At 31.8% G+C, this 19,908-nt stretch overlaps 2 protein-coding genes across 4 annotated transcripts; both read right to left on the bottom strand.

Annotated features, from left to right (window-relative positions):
- Positions 1 to 1,052: 1,052 nt before the first annotated feature.
- On the bottom strand, positions 1,053 to 4,788 carry LOC141457939 (uncharacterized). 2 transcript variants are annotated; one of them, XM_074135348.1, is made up of 4 exons: positions 4,627 to 4,788; positions 4,353 to 4,517; positions 1,919 to 2,086; positions 1,053 to 1,239 (listed from the first exon to the last, which is right to left on the bottom strand). In XM_074135348.1, exons 1-4 carry the CDS (start codon positions 4,696 to 4,698, stop codon positions 1,237 to 1,239), a joined length of 408 nt encoding a protein of 135 aa, XP_073991449.1. In that variant the 5' UTR covers positions 4,699 to 4,788; the 3' UTR covers positions 1,053 to 1,236. The 2 variants fall into 2 exon arrangements, with proteins under 2 accessions (XP_073991449.1, XP_073991439.1); XM_074135338.1 differs by lacking the exon at positions 1,053 to 1,239 and adding an exon at positions 1,273 to 1,546 and having other exon boundaries at positions 4,627 to 4,785.
- Positions 4,789 to 12,201: 7,413 nt separating this feature from the next.
- On the bottom strand, positions 12,202 to 18,821 carry LOC141457948 (uncharacterized). Of its 2 annotated transcripts, none has more exons than XM_074135366.1 (4): positions 18,679 to 18,821; positions 18,405 to 18,569; positions 14,207 to 14,374; positions 12,202 to 12,258 (listed from the first exon to the last, which is right to left on the bottom strand). In XM_074135366.1, the coding sequence occupies exons 1-4, from the start codon at positions 18,748 to 18,750 to the stop codon at positions 12,229 to 12,231; spliced, it is 435 nt and encodes a 144-aa protein (XP_073991467.1). In that variant the 5' UTR covers positions 18,751 to 18,821; the 3' UTR covers positions 12,202 to 12,228. The 2 variants fall into 2 exon arrangements, with proteins under 2 accessions (XP_073991467.1, XP_073991459.1); XM_074135358.1 differs by having other exon boundaries at positions 12,202 to 13,840.
- Between the last annotated feature and the right edge of the window lie 1,087 nt (positions 18,822 to 19,908).

The following is a 19,908-nucleotide window of genomic DNA, read 5'->3' on the forward strand; positions in this document are numbered from 1 at the left end:
TGCTTACCTCAGTCAGTTCCATAGCTACCTTCACATCCGGTTGGCGCAACATGCTTCTAGTGGTAGGGACCGAGCCACTCTCCGTCCCTTTACGTTTTCCAGCCACGTTCACCACCTTCTTGACTGACTTAGTAGGCATAGTTGAGATTTTTATTAATATTTTTGAATTTTCAAAAAACGCTTTGTTATTGTTGCTAGTGTTTCCACAGTAACTGGTTAGAATTTTTCTTAATAAAAACAGCATTCACGTGGAAAAATTAACCTTCACAAAAAAGGTTTATTCATAAAGTTAATTACTACGTGTTTGAAGGGCAAACTGTGTTTACTTTTGACCCGTAGAGAGAATATCCATATTTACATTTCACAAATTTGCATGCAAATATTTCATCATATTCATAGCAAGTGCCTTCAAATTCTCTACACTGTATGCGAGCCCTTTAAAATGGGCGTAAAGCAAATTTCTCTCTTTCACATACATATTCACAAGGTACTTCTCAAAGTTTCTAGTCAAAGCTAGGGTTGGATATTTAGTGAAAAGTACAACTGAAAAGTCGATGTTTTTGTGTTAGATATTTGTACAACACACTAGCTGAGAGTTAGCATGTCAAAGAACTACTGTCTAATCTCCATAACTGGTACACCCTGCTATTAAAGCTCCTCCTGTTGTTATAAACGTATACTCAATGAACTGTAATAAATCAAAAAAGCTTCAGATAGAAGCTAATATGGTACATGACGTATATGAATCTATTTTTTAACCTTAGCGTTGGAAAATGCCAATTATTTTGCTTACCCTAGTACGCTTTCTATCTGGTTTCCGATTTTCATACATCGATTCTTTAGAGATGATCGATTCTTCATGTTTTTGTGAATAATTTGACTAATTTATGAATCAGTTAATATAAAGTGTAGTTGAAAATAGTTTTAAAAGTTGCATGTGGAATTCTTTACAAAATTCTGATTGAAACTATCTTCAGATAGATATTTTATGGGAGAATATTGTGATGAAAAAACGAAACCAGCCCGCGATGGTGAAATTAACAATTCTGATATACTCGTGTAATTATTGTACTTTTTCTACAACTGCGTTTGCGTCTTTCATAATATTAGTAATAGAACTTCACTAGGTTTCTTGTGGTAATTACGCGTAGGTAATACTGCAGATTATCTCAATATTTCATTTGGTTTGCTCCGCCCCAGAATCGTCCAATGAAACAAATAATGGTAATTGAGCTTCTACTGAAATATATGAAATAACTGCAAATGTAGAAATAAACAATGAATTTTATCTTTAATTCAATAAAATAAAATATTTCAAAAAAAAAATGGCTATAAACAAAAAATATATATTATCGTTCCTAGCCCTCCGTTTCTTCTAGGTGTCTTTAACATAAACTCTGACAACGTTTGACTTAAGTACAATATATATACAAGCAAGGAATTCTTCTTTTTCAAATACATTTATGTATATCTTAAATGCATGCGTGTCATCAATTAGCCATTTTAATCTGCTTAAATCTGGAGTACCTTTTGACGAGTAAATACCCTATCGGAGTAAGAAAAAGCATATTAAATTCTGGAGAGAATCTGAACAGTATAATTACAAAGAATTTAAAAGCTGATTATTAAAAACTGTTAGAATGAATTACAAATTTGGGAGGCCAAAAATTAGATTACGTTTAAGGAAATATCAAAATTTTAACTCCCGGATACGCAGACAACCAAGCAAATTCTTGGTTCTTATAACGAGAAATGCAAAATCTTAGATCTTACATTGGAAGCTAAACACCAACAAACTAGATCATTATTAGTTACGTTAACTAGAAAGTAATACAAGAAATGTGCCGATTTTAATCATTATAAATATTAGTCAAAAAACCAGAATTTATTATGAATCTAAAAATAGATGAATACTTACTGCTTGAAGAGGACAAGTTACTTCTGGTTCAATGTTTTCAAATGCAAATGACCAAGCTTGGTTTTTTTCAAGTAATTTTTGACAGAAGTCTTTTATTTGTAATACCAAAATCGTTTCACAGTCTTCGTCGCCATGTACAGTTGGACATTTCAACACTGTGACAGGTCCCTGCAAAATTCCGAATATTAAAGTCAAATTTTTGTTTTGAATTTGAATTTGAAAAAGTTGATTTACAATTTACAATAGATATACAAAAGGAGGTTTCAGGCTGCAGTATACTCTCCACAACTTTAATATTTACATTGGTCAATAAGTCGAACTTAATACTAAGTCAAAAAACTTTTAAAAAACTTACTAAACTTAAAAAAAAACCTTACTAGCAAATTTTTGTTAAAATTTACCTTCAGAAGTGAAATTAAAAAAAAAAAATCCGTCAACTTTAATTGTTTTAAAAAGTAAATTCCGACTTTATACTTCATCATAAACTTAAAATACTTTGTCTTAGTACTATTCTCAAGGTTGTAACTTTTTCTGATTCTGATTTATTTCCTTTAAACTGTGAAAATTCAAGTCATATTTACTTCTTAAAAACATTACGTAGTTCGTTACTCTACATTACACTGAAACCTAATAACATTTTTAACGAAGCCTAACCAAAGCTTTTCGCGAGAACTGCTCTAAAACAAATTTCCCTTGCTAATAATCGTTGGAAAAGTTCTAAATGTATGTATGTAATGTATCTACAATGGTGTATGTAATATATCTACAATCCTACCTAAAAAAGTTTATATGAAGACCCAGAGAGAGATTCGAGTACATATACAAACTAACGTTGAAAATGTGGTTGGGTTCTCAGTTCTGGATTATATCGTTTACTTTATCCGTTGTAGCAGGCATGTTTTTATTGTTTCTGATCGGTTTCTAATATTTACGATTGCCTTTTCTTGTCTTCAATTTTTACAGCAAAACTTCTTCGCAGATTAACCAGTCTGCTCCGTTCAGTGAACCCAATCTAATTATTCATAATGTTCTAATTGTTCCCCACATCAAAGCTTCATTTCAGTTTACTAAAACTTTCATCCTTAACTCTCTAACCATTCATTATCTCTTTCATTACCTCCTTTCTTTATAGTTTGCAGAAAATCATATTCGTCATTTATTCAGTAAATAAATAATGAATTGTAGGATCAGCACTAGTGATGACTCGTCTAAGACCCGTTATTTCATTGCAGGAGATCTTAGATTTGTAAATTCCAAATAAATAATGGCAAGAAGTAATAAGAGCAGTTTGTAATATTTTTCATTTTATTTTTTAGGCGCGTTAACATCGGAGGTCATTAGCACCTGGAGCTTTTTTTCAGTGCACTGCCAGCCTTCAGACAGTGTTCTCTAGTTATAGACCACTCTGACCATCACTGGATAATTAACTGTAAGAAGGTCCCAATAAGAGAAATGACCGACAATTAGATGCGAAACTGACATCTCCGCGTAGAAATCCAGTACTCTAACCATTGTGCCAACCCCTCAGATACATTATTTAAATTGATTTTTAGGCAGTTGTTAGTAAAAAAAAGTAAAGTAATTGCCTATTTTTTCAGGCGGGCTTTATGTCCAACTACCTATTAGGTGTCGTGGACGGAGGCGACTAACAAACATACTTTACTGTAAAATTATTTTAATAACCATTAAATAAACTCCAAGGCCTATGACCGGGAATCGAACTCAGTACCACAATACATATTATAAGCTTTAAGGACTCGTCTCTAATCGCTCGACTACCGTGGCGCCTGACAGTTGTTGATATGGAGGGGAAAACCCCAAATAAATGCTTCTTTTGTGAGTTCATGTGTACCCAAAGTAACCATTTATTTTAGTTAAATTCTGGCCTCCGAAGTTTGGGCTGAATATTAGATCCGCTAGGTGGTGATAATATTTTTGTCCCCGTTAGATAAGGTTCCATTGTACTAGAGAATGTATAAAGGTAAGGTTTTCTAATGACGGGAAACATATTCAAAGGTAGTATTGGAAATAGTAATGCTTCTATGTGAGCTTTAGAGCTGCGAGAAATGTTTAGCTCTTCAAACTGATCCAAACCCAACCTTCAGATAGAATTTTATGTAAATGTTTAATTTGAATGTCTTCCTTCAGTAAGGATAAATGGAAAAATGTGTATATTGTGTATCAATTATTATTTTAAAATTCATGACTATTTATTTTCAATATGCTTTTTTTAATCATTTCAACTATATCCAATGATAGATCTCACGAGATCCTTTTGGAGAAGTCTTCAGTAACTCAGTAAAATTGATTGATTTAATATTGTAACTACAACGCTCCAAAATATTATTATATTAGTTTCTTTACGTGCCACTAAAACATTCTACTTCGGTCGCCAAATTAAGAAATAAATAAATAAATAGAAATCTGTACTTACATATAATTTGTTCGTCATGTTTTTGTCTATTCCTAGTTGAAAACTTATTTCACTTTTTGAGCCGGATACCATTCCAAATTTCACATTTTCTAATCTAAATGTTATATCTGAGATATCAATGTTTGGACAGTTTCGAAAATCCTCAACAACTACAATTTTCTTCGGCTGGTAGAAAAATAAAAGTGATAATTTGTTAACAAAGAATTATTTACTAACTTTTTGGTAATTTTATTATTAAAGTCATTTAAATGATTTAAAGCTATTAAAAACTTACGATTCTTTTTGATTGCGCGAAATAAATCAGTTGAAATGTTAGAAATAAAGTCAGAGAATACTTAGCACACATGATCGCAACTATTTAAACACGATAACAGGAGCACAACGTGCGCTATAACGAATAACTGAAAATGCAATGTCCTCGGTAATGCAATGACATCCGGTTCTCTTTTACAAAAGAAAAATATCAGTGAGATCTTCCACACCATTGTCGGCTTTTTAATTTTATTTTTATCAATTTTTTTGTGGAAGATAGCAAATATACACTGTCCTTGCATTAATTGTTCGGCCGCTTTGAGCTTTACCCATTAACAATTAACCAAACGTTTTTGCTTTTTATTCATGAAATAAGGATCGGTTGAATGGTTAGATTAGTTTAAAGTTCTCTGATTGTGCCCAACTCGTCATCACACAAGTGATTATCTGCCTGATTGCATGAAAGTCAGGAACACAGCATCACTGGTGAAAGTTGGTTAAAGTTAGAATTTTCAACGGTTCCAAGAGGATCTGCAGTTGCAAAGACACAGAAGATAACTGTTTCCAGCTGATAAGGGAAAACATTTAATTTTGTTAAAAAAAATTGGCAAGTATTACATTAAAAATAGTTTGTAGTTGATGGTGTATAACCAAGAATGGTAGCTTTATAGAATAGACTAGAATTTATTTGTTTTTTTCAAAATACAAAATTTTATAAAAGCAGGAGCTCAGCGTATGAAACCAACACAAAAAGATATCTTTTTTATACATACAATATAACAAAACACAAAATAAGTATAGAAAAACTAGGTCAAAACAAATAATAATTGTGTTTTCTTACTATCATTAATTAGAATAAAGAAAAAGAATAGATAAACATAATTAAGCAAAATATTAAATAATTAAACAAAATAAATAAACATAACCAAACCAGTTCCTCACAAAATAATAAAATGTTTCTTCATATTTTACAATCACAATAAACAAAAAAAAAATCAAAAAATTAATTAATCCACTAACATAAATACAGTGAATAACATCTTTCTTTAAAGATTTGAATATAACTTTTGAGAAACAAACACGTTTTTACAGAAGTGCACAATAATCAGATCTGATAGGCATTGAAGCAGTTCAATATAGAAGCAAAGAAGAAAAAATGAAAACTGTATTTGGCAGATTATCGGGACAAAGCTTACTATAAGCGTCTGGATTAAATTACTAAATTCTGTTGTTGGGATAGAAGTAGCTGTTTTAAACATTTCTATAGAACCCTCAACAAAAAGAAATATGGAGTTTAATTTTTCAACACTGTCAATATTTAGCAAATATTTTAATTTTGTTTCACTGTCAGCAAGTATAAAATGATGTAGAGGATCAACAATTAGTTTCTGACATTAGAGTAAGGGCGGAACCGTTAAAAAATTGTTTTAACTCGTACATTTTATTGCCGGCAAGCCTTAACTGACCAACAACCCTCTACTTATTAATATTAAGACGGTGCTGCAAATAAGATTGAGGCTGGTAATAATTAAAGTCTACTATAGATCTGTATATGAAACTAAATTTTGAATTTGATGCTCTGTCTGTATCGCTACTAAGTGAATCGTTTTTTAATTTACCCATAATATGCCTTTTGTTCTTCTCAAAATAATTAACAACCAATTTAAGGAATAAATGAGGGTCACCTAATGCCTCCGCCCAGGATCTTACAATGGTCACCCAATTGTATTCTTTATTAAACTTTTCTCCGTCATCCAAGGTACACAGCGCTAAGAAACATTGATTAGGTAGTCGGTTTTCTGGTAGAGAAAGTAACTTGCTCCAGTAGTTAACAGCCCTTAACATTTTTTTCTTCCTTTATTCTTAAATTCGCAACTGCGAAATACAAAACGCAACAAGCAAATACGATAGCTATGTTATAGTATAGTACATCATAAATGTGAAATAGAAAACTGAAATAAAATAAAACAATATATAAAGAAAAACGAAATAAAATAATAAATAAATAAGTAAATAAAATAAAATCACTGGAATGGCGTGAATGAAGGCCATCCAACGATGACCATCATAAGTCGGTTAATGTAAATACCGAATGAGTGGAATACGAAGGATGGCCTTGTTTATCTTTCGACCAGGTGATCCCGAGGTAATCGGCGCTTCAGTCTGCGTGGAGGATTTGACGGGAGGTTAGTGCAGGACAAGTTACTGATTAAGGGGTTATGATGTTGGTAAAGTTTAACATATAATGAGGCGTGTATCGAGGCCAGTGAAATAAATGTTTTAAAAATTGACTTTGTGCTGTTTCCAAAGAATCAAAATATCTTAGCGCCCAAACTTCGGAACAATACAAAGTTATTGCTGTACAAGCGCATCCAGCAAAGTCATCTTAGTTTCCCAGCAATTGGATTTACTTTTTCTTAATATTTCCTTTACCTTAGCGCTAGCTATTGCCGCCTTATACAAGAAGAAGTCCGTGGCAACTTTAAATTTCCCACTTACAGAAAAAGGAACGCCCAAATAAGTATATGTTTTTGTGTATTCTACTCTCAGTCCCCTGTAAAACAACGGTTTGAGCTTTTTCATTCTCGGTGACCTGTGAAATACTAAAACTTTGGTTTTTACCGTATTTATTTTCAAGTCATTATTAGAACAATAGTGATCTAAAAGCTTTAAATTTTTATGTGCATCGTGCCAAGTATAATTAATTAAATATTACTAAGTCGTCAGCAAACAGAAGCATATTGACCTGGGTGAACGGCGTAAGTTTAATACCATTTGCTCCATTTTCGTGGTAAAAAGAGACCATGTCTGCTAGGAATAGAATAAAAAGGGGCGGACTAAGACTCTCCTCTTGCAATAAGCCAGAGGAGATTGCTATTTCATCTGATAATTTCTGTTCTAAATTGATAAACATTACTGCATTATCAAAGATGCATTTAATTATCCTTATAATTTTCCCAATGACTCCTATTTTAAAAAGCTTATCCCACAATAAAGCATGATTTACGATATCAAAAGCTTTCTTAAAATCAACGAAAGTCGCATAAATATATGCTCCTTTCTTCTTAAGATTTATTGTAATCAGAGAGAATGTTAGCTTTATGTTGATATTAATTTTCATTTGTTTATTTTATTTTTTAAAATTTGGCGTAACAACGATATTATTATTAATTTTATTAATATTAAGATGTACAAAACTCAAATAAACTTATATTAACCAAGCAACATAAAAAAGTAACAGTGGAAACTAATAAAAACAAGAACAATTCTGAAGTATTGCAATTTATCAAAATAATCGCGACGTTCCCAATGCGTACTCAAGTTGTTTATCCTGTCTGTAGGCGCGCGAAGACGCCTACACCCAGAAGCGGAGAACGCGAGAGTTTTAGAGAGGGTTAATCTCTAGTGCCCTTAGTGCGTAAGCCCCACCAGCTCGACAAGGTTGGACACCAGGTGGGGTCTTGGCCTGAAGGGCCAGGGCCATAAAGAGGGCAAACAAAAGACACCGAGATAACCCTGCTGTTGAAGATGGAGAAAAACTGATGCTGAAGAGAAGTGTAATGTAAAGGATACAGAAAGGCGGTTGTTGCTCCTTCTTCTTGCCGTTGACGAGATGCACAGTAGCCTAGAAAGGAGAGAAGCGAAAACACAAGAAGGTTAGAAGATGCGAGGCTACAGAAGTTTGGCGGGAAAGGCATGGCGCGAAGTTTAAAAGAAGGGGGCGCCGCGAAAAGATGAGTTCGACTGAACACTGTCAGTGCACAATATATTTACATTTAATTCATATAACCACTTACATATACTTACACAAGAATCATACATATTCATACTATTTTTCCACCATTTGTGCTGGGCAAGAAGAAAAGTTCTGTGAGTGGATGCCGGCCTCACATACCAACAAAGCCTGTTACCAATCATTCCCATTTAAATATTCTTTTAGCTCTTCTTTAGACAGTTGAACCTTGCCAAAATACTTCACCCGATACTCCGCAAGGATTTGAAAAATGTCTTAAATAGTTGGGCCCGAGTATTTCGCAGAACTTTTATTTGAAACCTTTTTGCAGGAAAATTCTCTTAAGAAGCTTTTTGGAAGAGAAGGGTTGTTAAGCATTCCTCTAATGTGTCACTTTCGTTCCTAGTGCGATCTTATCACATAATAGTCTTATTAAGAATCATATTTGGCAGTAAATTTCCAAATTTGATGAAAACGGGCTGAATGAAAGTGCATCTTTGTCGAATAAACAAGAAAAAGAATAATTTTCGAAAAAGCTGTTTTTGACCATTTTTAGCATCGTTTTTATTGAAAACTTGCGTTGTTGAAAAAAAAAAAAATACAGTTATAAACGAGGACATATCCTTTATTTTGAAGAAAATTTGGAAATTTTAACTTTTATAGGAAAAGATGAAAAAATTGTAATTGTTGGATGTTTTTCAACGTTACACTTTTTCGTGTAGTTTTTGAGAAACAACTCTTCTTTTAATGTTTTCTTTTAGATTGAATAATTTAGATTTGAGATCCTTAACAAGGACTAAAAGCGTTGCTCAAATAATGAAGAAAATTCCTCAACCTGAACTATATCCTGAATATTTCCCATTTTTTTGAGATTTTCTCCAAAATAGCTCCTAGGATTTCTATGAACTTCGTACAGACTTACATACATATAGATTTATTCAATTAAATTGAATTTATTTATCAATTTTAAATTCCCCTCAATATAACAATTACAGAGAAACATTTTTGAAGAAGTATTATAGTTTGTAAAACAAATAATTATCAAATTAATCTATTATCAATTTTTATTAAATATTAAAGATGATTTTCCAATCACATACCTATATTTTTAGTTTTTTGGATTCTATTCTTAAATTTAGAATTGTATTTATTTTTTGTTATGAAGTGATTACATTATTTGGTTTTTATTTATTTTTCAATGATGTAGGTATATTTTAAATTGTGACAAAATTCCTGCAACATGTTTAGCATTTTTTTTTAATATACGAGTATAGATTCGTTTGTATTTGTATTTTTATTTCTTTTCCGGCGCATCGACTGCGATAGTCGTTAGCGCCTATACAGATATTATTCTTTCTAGTTATATTGTCTTTCTTTTAAGATTCGTTTTAGGGCCCTTCAGAAGAGGGATTACAAATTAAATAAGCTCCGGGCGCTAATGACCTCAGCTGTTGATGCGCCAAAAAAAAAAAAAAAAAAAAAAAAAAAAAAAAAAAAAAAAAAATTAAATAAGAGTTCTTCGAGTCAATATATTCTGTGTTATTTAAGAATCATTTGAGTTAGAACTTTAGGAAGTTGGCAGAGAAAGTGGTGTAGAAATGTCCACTACATTTTTTGGCGCTTAACTAAATTTGGCTTTTCTTTACTTCCTTTATAACATCAGCTTTGCGAAATATAGCATTGCATGATGTATGTAAGATGAACGGAAATTAGAAATTATTTTTGTTTTAAATATGTACACAAAATATTCAGCATTATTGATCCGGATTTTTTCCGCCTTGTTAGTAATGATACTTTATTTACGAGCAATAGAAGAGCAAGGAGAATATTTAGAAGATCAGCGTTGGAAAGGCATTATTTAAAGCGGCGTACTTTCAGCAGGCTCCTTATAAACATCCTCCGTCACAAAAATCAATTGATCCTCTTATTTATTTAGAATGCTGAGAGAGGGGTGCAAGTCCTAAGTGAAATAAATAACGGTAATAGAGTGTCAGCAAGGGCTCCCTAAGTCTGATATATGTATGTAAGTATCGGGAGCCAGTAAGCTACCTTACCTATCGCTCCGTCTAAATACCTCAGCCACTATACTGCTCCTTCATACTTACATTTTATCTCTTTAACAAAAACTTACAGTTTAAAAAGTTAAGTATAAAGGTTGATTAAACGACAAAAGGAGCACAAATCAGCAGGTAACCAACATTCCATTAAACTTGATATCGTTAACGTAATTTTACTGTATTAACTTTTCATTAATATTTTTTAGAATTTATTACATGTCCCAGACCCCTATGCTGGCCATTTTCATAAACAAAATTTTTTTTTGTGAAGCGAGAAGGCTCGCTTCATTTAATTTAGATTGATTTTAAAAGGAGGTATCTAACTATTAATGCACAGGTTTTTAATGAAACGCAATTAAAAAAAAAAATTATGACACTGCGCCATTGAAAATATTGTACTTTTTAAAAAATGCCTTCACCGAATTTTTTCCTTGACGTCAGATTTATTTATTAAAAAATTTATCTCATCATTATGAACCTAAAAATCATTGATTTAAGTTCATCCTTTGATTAAATTATTTGGATACAATTTGCCAAGTACACTTCTTTAACAATAACAGATAATACACATGGTTTATTAATATTAAAAATTATTATAGTTATCTTTAATTACACTTTTAATTTGATTACTTATATTTGTATATATATTATACTTATATTATAGATATAAATATAATGTTGATATACTAGGGGCGGGCGTTGGTCTTTTAGTCAAGAGCGTGGCTTTGTAAGTGGGAGATCTCCCAGTAAGACTACTTTTTATTTGTCAGAAAAAATTGTTTTTAGTAAAGTATGAGCTTCCGCCCCTGTCCACGTCACCTAATTGGTAGATGGACGTTAAACCCCGCCTGAAAAAATAGGCGATTACTTTACTTTCCTTATTATACAGTATATACTGTGTACCACTAACTAAATATATACAATGTAATTATGGATATTTTTAAATTTATTTATCTCTAAATGGATTACTGTGAAGGTTATATACATATATGATATATGTACTAAAATTAAGATATTTATATTTTTCAGATGGCAATTATTCTTTAAATAAATAAATAAATAAATTATTATTAAAGTGCTTTACTAATTATTTGATAATAAAACGTCTTTGACAAGTACTCAATTAAAGACTACATTCAATTAAAGTTTGCAAATGAATTATAATTACAAGGATTGTTTATTTGTTATTAACTGCATAATTTGTGCTCATATATTCTGCTGTAAGACTAATTCAAGATTCAATTTATTTTAACTCCGTGATTCAGATTTCAGCAGTAATAGATCAACTCCTACTTTCCCTCTTCCATTTGAATGGGCGTGAGAGTGAGATGATTATTCAGAATAAAGCGCCTAAAAAGAAAAATCACAATAATAATTTATATTATAGTTAAAATAAAGTGCCTTTTTATTACTAATTATGACGGTATTACTCACCTTTTATTATTATATCAAAAAAATTATTATGAATAAAATGGCCAGCATAAGGGTCTGGGACATGTAATAAATTCTAAAAAATATTAATGAAAAGTTAATGCAGTAAAATTATGTTAACGATATCAATAAAGTTTAATGAAATGTTGGCTACTTGCTGATTTGTGTACCTTTTGTCGTTTAATCAATCCTTATGCTTAACTTTTTAAACTGTAAATTTTTTGTTAAAGAGATTTTTGTACCTTTTGGATAGATTTATTTATAGTTTTATAGAGGGTTGCAAACAATAACATATTTACACAGCATAAACATTTATGAATATATCCTCCCTCTCCTGGCTCTGCGTCTAGTTAGCCTTTACATCCTGAAACATAAGTAACTCCGACGGACCCCTAATCTTTTTTCACCTGGGCTTGGGACCGGCTTTGGCGGACTTAGTCCGTCAGTTAATTTAGTCACACATTTAAAATAAAAGTACAACATATATGTAAATAAATAATAAAATAATTATTTTTAAACAAATCTTTCACAGTGTGGACAATTTTTTTTATTTAATACAATAAATTGTTTCTGTTGAATTAGTTGTACAAATGTTACAACTGCATCAAACATAAAATTAAATTCAGTTCATTAATAAAAGTTTCCTTCATAATTTAGAAGAAACAACGATCGTAATATTTAAAAAGTTACCAGATGTGGAGTGCAATTCAATTCCATTATGTAATTAAATTAAATGCTTATAGGGCTGGAACTGTGAAAGGTTCATTTAAAGATAAATAAGAATATTGAATTATTAAGTGATGACCTTTTGGCCATTCGGTTTAAGAAAACTAATTCAAATGATATATACAAATTTAAAACATGCAATTAAATAAAATACAGAAATTAACTTATAAATATCGTACGATATGACATACAATTTGTTTTATTCGCAAATATAAATGTAAATTACAATTGAATGAATTGCGTCATCTTCTTTTTACATTATTGTTATTTGAAATATATTTGGCCTGATCAAATACAATAAATTAAAAATGGGAAATGACATCGAAAATAAAGCAGTAATTTATTTCAAGGCGAGCGATTGACTTGAGACATGGAACCTAAGGTATAGAATCATACCATCAACTATTCAAGTTATTAAAAACTAAAAACAAAAAATGAACACAGCTATTAGATTTAATATGGTACATGCATACGAATCTATTAATTATTTTGTTTACCCTAGTACGCTTCCTATCCGGATTCCGATTTTCTTACATCGATTCTTTAGAGATGATCGATTCTTCCCGTTTTTGTGAAGAATTTGACTAATTTATGAATCAGTTAATATAAAGTGTAGTGGAAAATAGTTTTATAAGTTGCATGTGGAATTCTTTACAAAATTCTGATTGAAACTATCTTCAGGTAGTCATTTTATGGGAGAATATTGTGATGAAAAAATGAAACCAGCCCGCGATGATGAAATTAATAATTCTGATATACTCGTGTAATTATTGTACTTTTTCTACAACTGCGTTTGCGTCTTTCATAATATTAGTGATAGAACTAAACTAGGTTTCGCGTAGGTAATTACGCGTAGGTAATATTGCAGATTATCTCAATATTTCATTTGGTTTGCTCCACCTTAGAATCGGCCAGTAAAAGAAAAAACGTTAATTGAGCATCTACAGAGATATTGAAATAACTGCAAGTTCCGTAGAAATAAACAAAAATTGCAAAACGTTTAAACCGTGTTTTATTTAATTAAGAAATATTTTATCTTTAAATCAATAAAATAAAATATTTAAAAAAAAAATGGCTATAAACAAAAATATATTATTGTTCCTTGCCCTCCGTTTCTTCTAGGTGTCTTTAACATAAACTCTGACAACGTTTGACTTAAGTACAATATATATACAAGCAAGGAATTCTTCTTTTTCAAATACATTTATGTATATCTTAAATGCATGCGTGTCATCAATTAGCCATTTTAATCTGCTTAAATCTGGAGTACCTTTTGACGAGTAAATACCCTATCGGAGTAAGAAAAAGCATATTAAATTCTGGAGAGAATCTGAACAGTATAATTACAAAGAATTTAAAAGCTGATTATTAAAAACTGTTAGAATGAATTACAAATTTGGGAGGCCAAAAATTAGATTACGTTTAAGGAAATATCAAAATTTTAACTCCAGAAATCGCAGACAACCAAGCGAATTCTTGGTTCTTATAACGAGAAATGCAAAATCTTAGATCTTACATTGGAAGCTAAGCACCAACAAACTAGATCATTATTAGTTACGTTAACTAGAAAGTAATACAAGAAATGCGCCGATTTTAATCATTATAAATATTAATTACAGAATTTATTATGAATCTAAAAATAGATGAATACTTACTGCTTGAATAGGACAAGTTAATTCTGGTTGAACGTTTTCAAATGCAAATGACCAAGCTTGGTTTTTTTCAAGGAATTTTTGACAGAAATCTTTTATTTGTACTACCAAAATCGTTTCACAGTCTTCGTCACCATGTACAGTTGGACATTTCAACACTGTGACAGGTCCCTGCAAAAATACTGAATATTAAAGTTAAATTTTTGTTTTGAATTTGAAAAAGTTTATTTACAATTTAAAATAGATATACAAATAGATATAGAAAAGGAAGTTTCAGCCTGCAGTGCCTAATATTTACTATTAGTGTAACTTTAATATTTATATAGGTTAATCTGTCAAACTTAATACTAAGGCAAAAAAACTTACTAGCAAATTTTTGTTAATTTACCTTCAGAAGTGAAATTAAAAAAACAAAATCCGTCAACTTTAATTGTTTTAAAAAGTAAATTCCGACTTTATACTTCATCTTAAACTTAAAATACTTTGTCTTAGTACTATTCTCAAGGTTGTAACTTTTTCTGATTCTGATTTATTTCCTTTAAAATGTGAAAATTTAAGTCATATTTACTTCTTAAAAACATAACACAGTTCGTTACTGTACATTACACTGAAACGTAATAACATTTTTAACGAAGCCTAACCAAAGCTTTTCGAGAGAACTGCTATAAAACGAATTTTCTTTGCTAATGATCTTTGGAAAAGTTCTAAATTTATGTGGAATGTACGTAATGTATCTACAATCTACAGAGTTTATTTGAAAACCCAGAGACAGATTCGAGTTGAAATTGTGGTTGGGTTCGCAGTCCGTTTTATCCGTTTTATTAGGCATGTTTTTATTGTTTCTGATCGTTTTCGAATATTTACAATTACCTTTTCTTGTCTTCAATTTTTACAGCAAAACTTCTTCGCCGATTAACCAGTCTGCTCCGTCCAGTGTACCCAATCTAATTATTCATAATGTCCTAATTGTTCCCCTAATCAAAGCTTCATTTCAGTTTACTAAAAATTTCATCCTTAACTCTCTAACCATTATCTCTTTCATTACCTCCTTTCTTTATACTTTACAGAAAATCTTAGCAGTGCTATCCTCGACATTTATCCAGTAAATAAATTATGAATTGGAGGATCAGCACTAGTGATGGCTCGTCTAAGACCCGTTATTTCTTTGCAGGAGATCTTAAATTTGTAAATTCCAAGTAAATAATGGCAAGAAGTAACAAGAACAGTTTACAATAAAGTTTAACGTAGAACTCTTAGCTCTTCTTGATTAAATCAACGGCATCTTTGGTTTCAAAACATCAGTTATCTAAATAAATAAAAGGAATGATTTCTTTGAGTGTGAAATACTATGAGTGATGGGTATCAAATACAAAAAATTGTTAAAAATAGTCAAATAACTATTATTGGTCAAAGTTAATCTTTTCTAAATTAAATTACTGGGAAAGCGGACTTTTAGAGTCTGTTTACTTTCTTTAGGAAAGTAAATAATTATGAGACAAAGGCAGTCTTGATAAGATGACACTAAGTGGGGAATTCGAAACATGGTTCCTTACATTTCATCCTTAACTCTCTAACCATTATCTCTTTCATTACCTCCTTTCTTTATAGTTTACAGAAAATCATATTCGTCATTTATTCAGTAAATAAATAATGAATTGTAGGATCAGCACTAGTGATGACTCGTCTAAGACCCGTTATTTCATTGCAGGAGATCTTAGATTTGTAAATTCCAAATAAATAATGGCAAGAAGTAATAAGAGCAGTTTGTAATATTTTTCATTTTATTTTTTAGGCGCGTTAACATCGGAGGTCATTAGCACCGGGAGCTTTTTTTCAGTGCACTGCCAGCCTTCAGACAGTGTTCTCTAGTTATAGACCACTCTGACCATCACTGGATAATTAACTGTAAGAAGGTCCCAATAAGAGAAATGACCGACAATTAGATGCGAAACTGACATCTCCGCGTAGAAATCCAGTACTTTAACCATTGAGCCAACCCCTCAGATACATTATTTAAATTGATTTTTAGGCAGTTGTTTGAAAAAAAAAAGTAAAGTAATCGCCTATTGTTTCAGGCGGGCTTTATGTCCAACTACCTATTAGGTGTCGTGGACGGAGGTGGCTAGCAAACACACTTTGTTGTAAATTTCTTTTATTAACCATTAAATAAACTCCAAGGCCTAAGACCGGGAATCGAACACAGTACCTCAATACATATTATAAGCTTAAGGACTCGTCTCTAATCGCTCGGCTACCGTGGCGCCTGGCAGTTGTTGATAGGGAGGGAAAAATCCCAAATAAATGCATGTTTCGTGGGTTCATGTGTACCCAAAGTAACCATTTATTTTAACAAATTAATTTTATTTAAATTCTGGCCTCCGAAGTTTGGGCTGAATATTAGATCCGCTGGTGATAATATTTTTGTCCCCGTTAGATAGGGTTCCATTGTACTAGAGAATGTATGACGGTAAGGTTTTCTAATGACGGGAAACATATTCAAAGGTAGTATTGGAAATAGTAATGCTTCTAAGTGAGCTTTAGAACTGCGAGAAATGTTTAGCTCTTCAAACTGATCCAAACCCAACCTTCAGATAGAATTTTATATAAGTGTGTTATTTGAAATGTCTTCCTTCAGTAAGGATAAATGGAAAAATGTGTATTTTGTGTATCAATTATTAATTTAAAATTCATGATTATTTATTTTCAATATGCTTTTTTTAATCATTTCAACTATCTCCAATGATAGATCTCACGAGTTTCTTTTAGAGAAGTCTTCAGTAACTCAGTAAAATTGATTGATTTAATATTGTAACTACAACGCTCCAAAATATTATTATATTACTTTCTTTGCGTGCCACAAAAACATTCTACTTCGGTCGCCAAATTAAGAAATACGAGGGTCGTTTGAAAAGTACGTGCAAAAATAAAAACTACTTAATTTTTTGGGGTAAACCTTTTTTATTTTTCAACATAGTCTCCATTTAGGCTTATACACTTCGTCCAACGCTGCTCTAGTTTGTTGATCCCGAATAATAGGATTTGTCCAAGTCTGAAAAATAGCCATTCGTTTCTGCAATCACCTCCTCGTTTGAATAAAATCTTTTTCCCGCCAGCCATTTCTTCATATTGGGGAACAAATAGTAGTCCGAGGGAGCCAAGTCTGGAGAATAGGGGGGATGTGAAACGAGTTGGAACCCTATTTCCATTAATTTTGCGACCACAACTGCTGAGGTGTGAGCTGGTGCGTTGTCGTGATGGAAAAGGACTTTTTTGTGGGCCAATCGTGGGCGTTTTTCTTGCAGCTCTGTTTTCAAACGGTCCAATAACGATGAATAATATGCACCTGTAATAGTTTTACCCTTTTCCAGATAGTCGATGAGGATTATTCCTTGCGAATCCCAAAATACAGTCGCCATAATCTTTCTGGCCGAAGGAACGGTCTTCGCCTTTTTTGGCGCAGATTCCCCCTTGGTAACCCATTGTTTAGATTGTTATTTGGTCTCAGGAGTGTAGTGATGTATCCATGTTTCATCCACAGTGACGAAACGACGCTTAAAGTCCTGCGGATTCTTCTGGAACAGCTGCAAACCGTCCTTGCAACACTTCACACGATTTCGTTTTTGGTCAAGCGTGAGCAATCGCGGCACCAATCTTGCGGATAGCTTTGTCATGTCCAAATGTTGATGCAAAATATTATGTACCCGTTCATTCGAGATGCCCACAGCACTCACGCACCTTCACTCTTCTGTCATCCATCACCATATCATGGATTTTATCAATGATTTCTGGATTAGTAACCTCAACAGGGCGTCCAGAACGTGCAGCGTCACTTGTGCCCATATGGCCACTCCGAAAATTTTGAAACCACTTATAAACTGTTCTAATCGAAGGTGCGGAGTCACCATAATGTTTATCAAGCTTCTCTTTAGTCTCCTGAGGCGTTTTGCCTTTCATAAAGTAGTGTTTAATCAACACACGAAATTCTTTTTCGTCCATTTTTTGAAAATCACTCGACTTCCTCGATTCAAACGAATGGCAAACACAAAGAAATAGACCGATCTGGCTGAAACTTAGTGTATGTTCTTCCAAGAGATGCTACTAACTAAACATAACCTCGATACGCGCCAGTGGTGCTATCTCTGACTTTGCACGGACTTTTCAAACGACCCTCGTAAATAAATAAATAGAAATCTGTACTTACATATAATTTGTTCGTCATGTTTTTGTCTGTTCCTAGTTGAAAACTTATTTCACTTTTTGAGCCGGATACCATTCCAAATTTCACATTTTCTAATCTAAATGTTATATCTGAGATATCGATGTTTGGACAGTTTCGAAAATCCTCAACAACTACAATTTTCTTCGGCTGGTAGAAAAATAAAAGTGATAATTTGTTAACAAAAAATTATTTACTAACTTTTTGGTAATTTTATTATTAAAGTCATTAAAATGATTTAAAGCTATTAAAAACTTACGATTCTTTTGAATTGCGCGAAATAAATCAGTTGAAATGTAAGAAATAAAGTTAGAGAATACTTAGCACACATGATCGCAACTATTTAAACACGATAACAGGAGCACAACGTGCGCTACCATGAACAGTTGAATATGCTATGTCCCCGGTAATACAATTACATCCGGTTCTCTTTTACAAAAGAAAAATATCAGTGAGATCTTCCACATCATTGTCGGCTTTTTAATTTTATTTTTATCAATTTTTTTGTGGAAGATAGCAAATATACACTGTCCTCGCATTAATTATTCAGCCGCTTGGAGAGTATACATTTTATTACTAATAAAATTCTGTAGTTTTACCCATTAACAATTAACCACCCTTTTTTGCTTTTTATTCATGAAATAAGGATCAGTTGAATGGTTAGATTAGTTTAAAGTTCTCTGATTGTACCGAACTCGTCATCACACAAGTGATTATCCTTCTTTATAATTTATTCAAGTCAATTTTAAATTCCCCTCAATATAACAATTACAGAGAAACATTTTTGAAGAAGTATTATAGTTTGTAAAACAAATAATTATCAAATTAATCTATTATCAATTTTTATTAAATATTAAAGATGATTTTCCAATCACATACCTATATTTTTAGTTTTTTGGATTCTATTCTTAAATTTAGAATTGTATTTATTTTTTGTTATGAATTGATTACATTATTTGGTTTTTATTTATTTTTCAATGATGTATGCATTAAAGAGTAACAAAAATTCCTGCTACATGTTTAGCACATTTTTTTAATATACGAGTATAGATTCGTTTGTATTTGTATTTTTATTTCTTTTCCGGCGCATCGACTGCGATAGTCGTTAGCGCCTATACAGATATTATTCTTTCTAGTTATATTGTCTTTCTTTTAAGATTCGTTTTAGGGCCCTTCAGAAGAGGGATTACAAATTAAATAAGAGTTCTTCGAGTCAATATATTCGGTGTTATTTAAGAATCATTTGAGTTAGAACTTTAGGAAGTTGGCAGAGAAAGTGGTGTAGAAATGTTCACTACATTTTTTGGCGCTTAACAAAATGTGGCTTTTCTTTACTTCCTCTATAACATCAGCTTTGCGAAATATAGCATTGCATGATGTATGTAAGATGAACGGAAATTAGAAATTATTTTTGTTTTAAATATGTACACAAAATATTCAGCATTATTGATCCGGATTTTTTCCGCCATGTTAGTAATGATACTTTATT

The sequence above is a fragment of the Rhodnius prolixus genome, unplaced genomic scaffold (genome assembly GCF_049639745.1).
Source record: "Rhodnius prolixus isolate KJV_2025 unplaced genomic scaffold, Rpr scaffold_1, whole genome shotgun sequence".
Taxonomy (NCBI): Eukaryota; Metazoa; Arthropoda; class Insecta; order Hemiptera; family Reduviidae; genus Rhodnius; species Rhodnius prolixus.

Coding starts and splice junctions, on each gene's coding strand:
- LOC141457939 (XM_074135338.1), bottom strand. CDS start 4,698: ATGTGTGCTAAGTATTCTCTGACTTTATTTCTAACATTTCAACTGATT. Junction 2,087..4,352: donor ACATGACGAACAAATTATAT/GTAAGTACAGAT, acceptor GGAATTTTGCAG/GGACCTGTCACAGTGTTGAA. Junction 1,547..1,918: donor TAACTTGTCCTCTTCAAGCA/GTAAGTATTCAT, acceptor TTACTCCGATAG/GGTATTTACTCGTCAAAAGG.
- LOC141457948 (XM_074135358.1), bottom strand. CDS start 18,750: ATGTGTGCTAAGTATTCTCTAACTTTATTTCTTACATTTCAACTGATT. Junction 18,570..18,678: donor TCGCGCAATTCAAAAGAATC/GTAAGTTTTTAA, acceptor TTTTTCTACCAG/CCGAAGAAAATTGTAGTTGT. Junction 13,841..14,206: donor TAACTTGTCCTATTCAAGCA/GTAAGTATTCAT, acceptor TTACTCCGATAG/GGTATTTACTCGTCAAAAGG.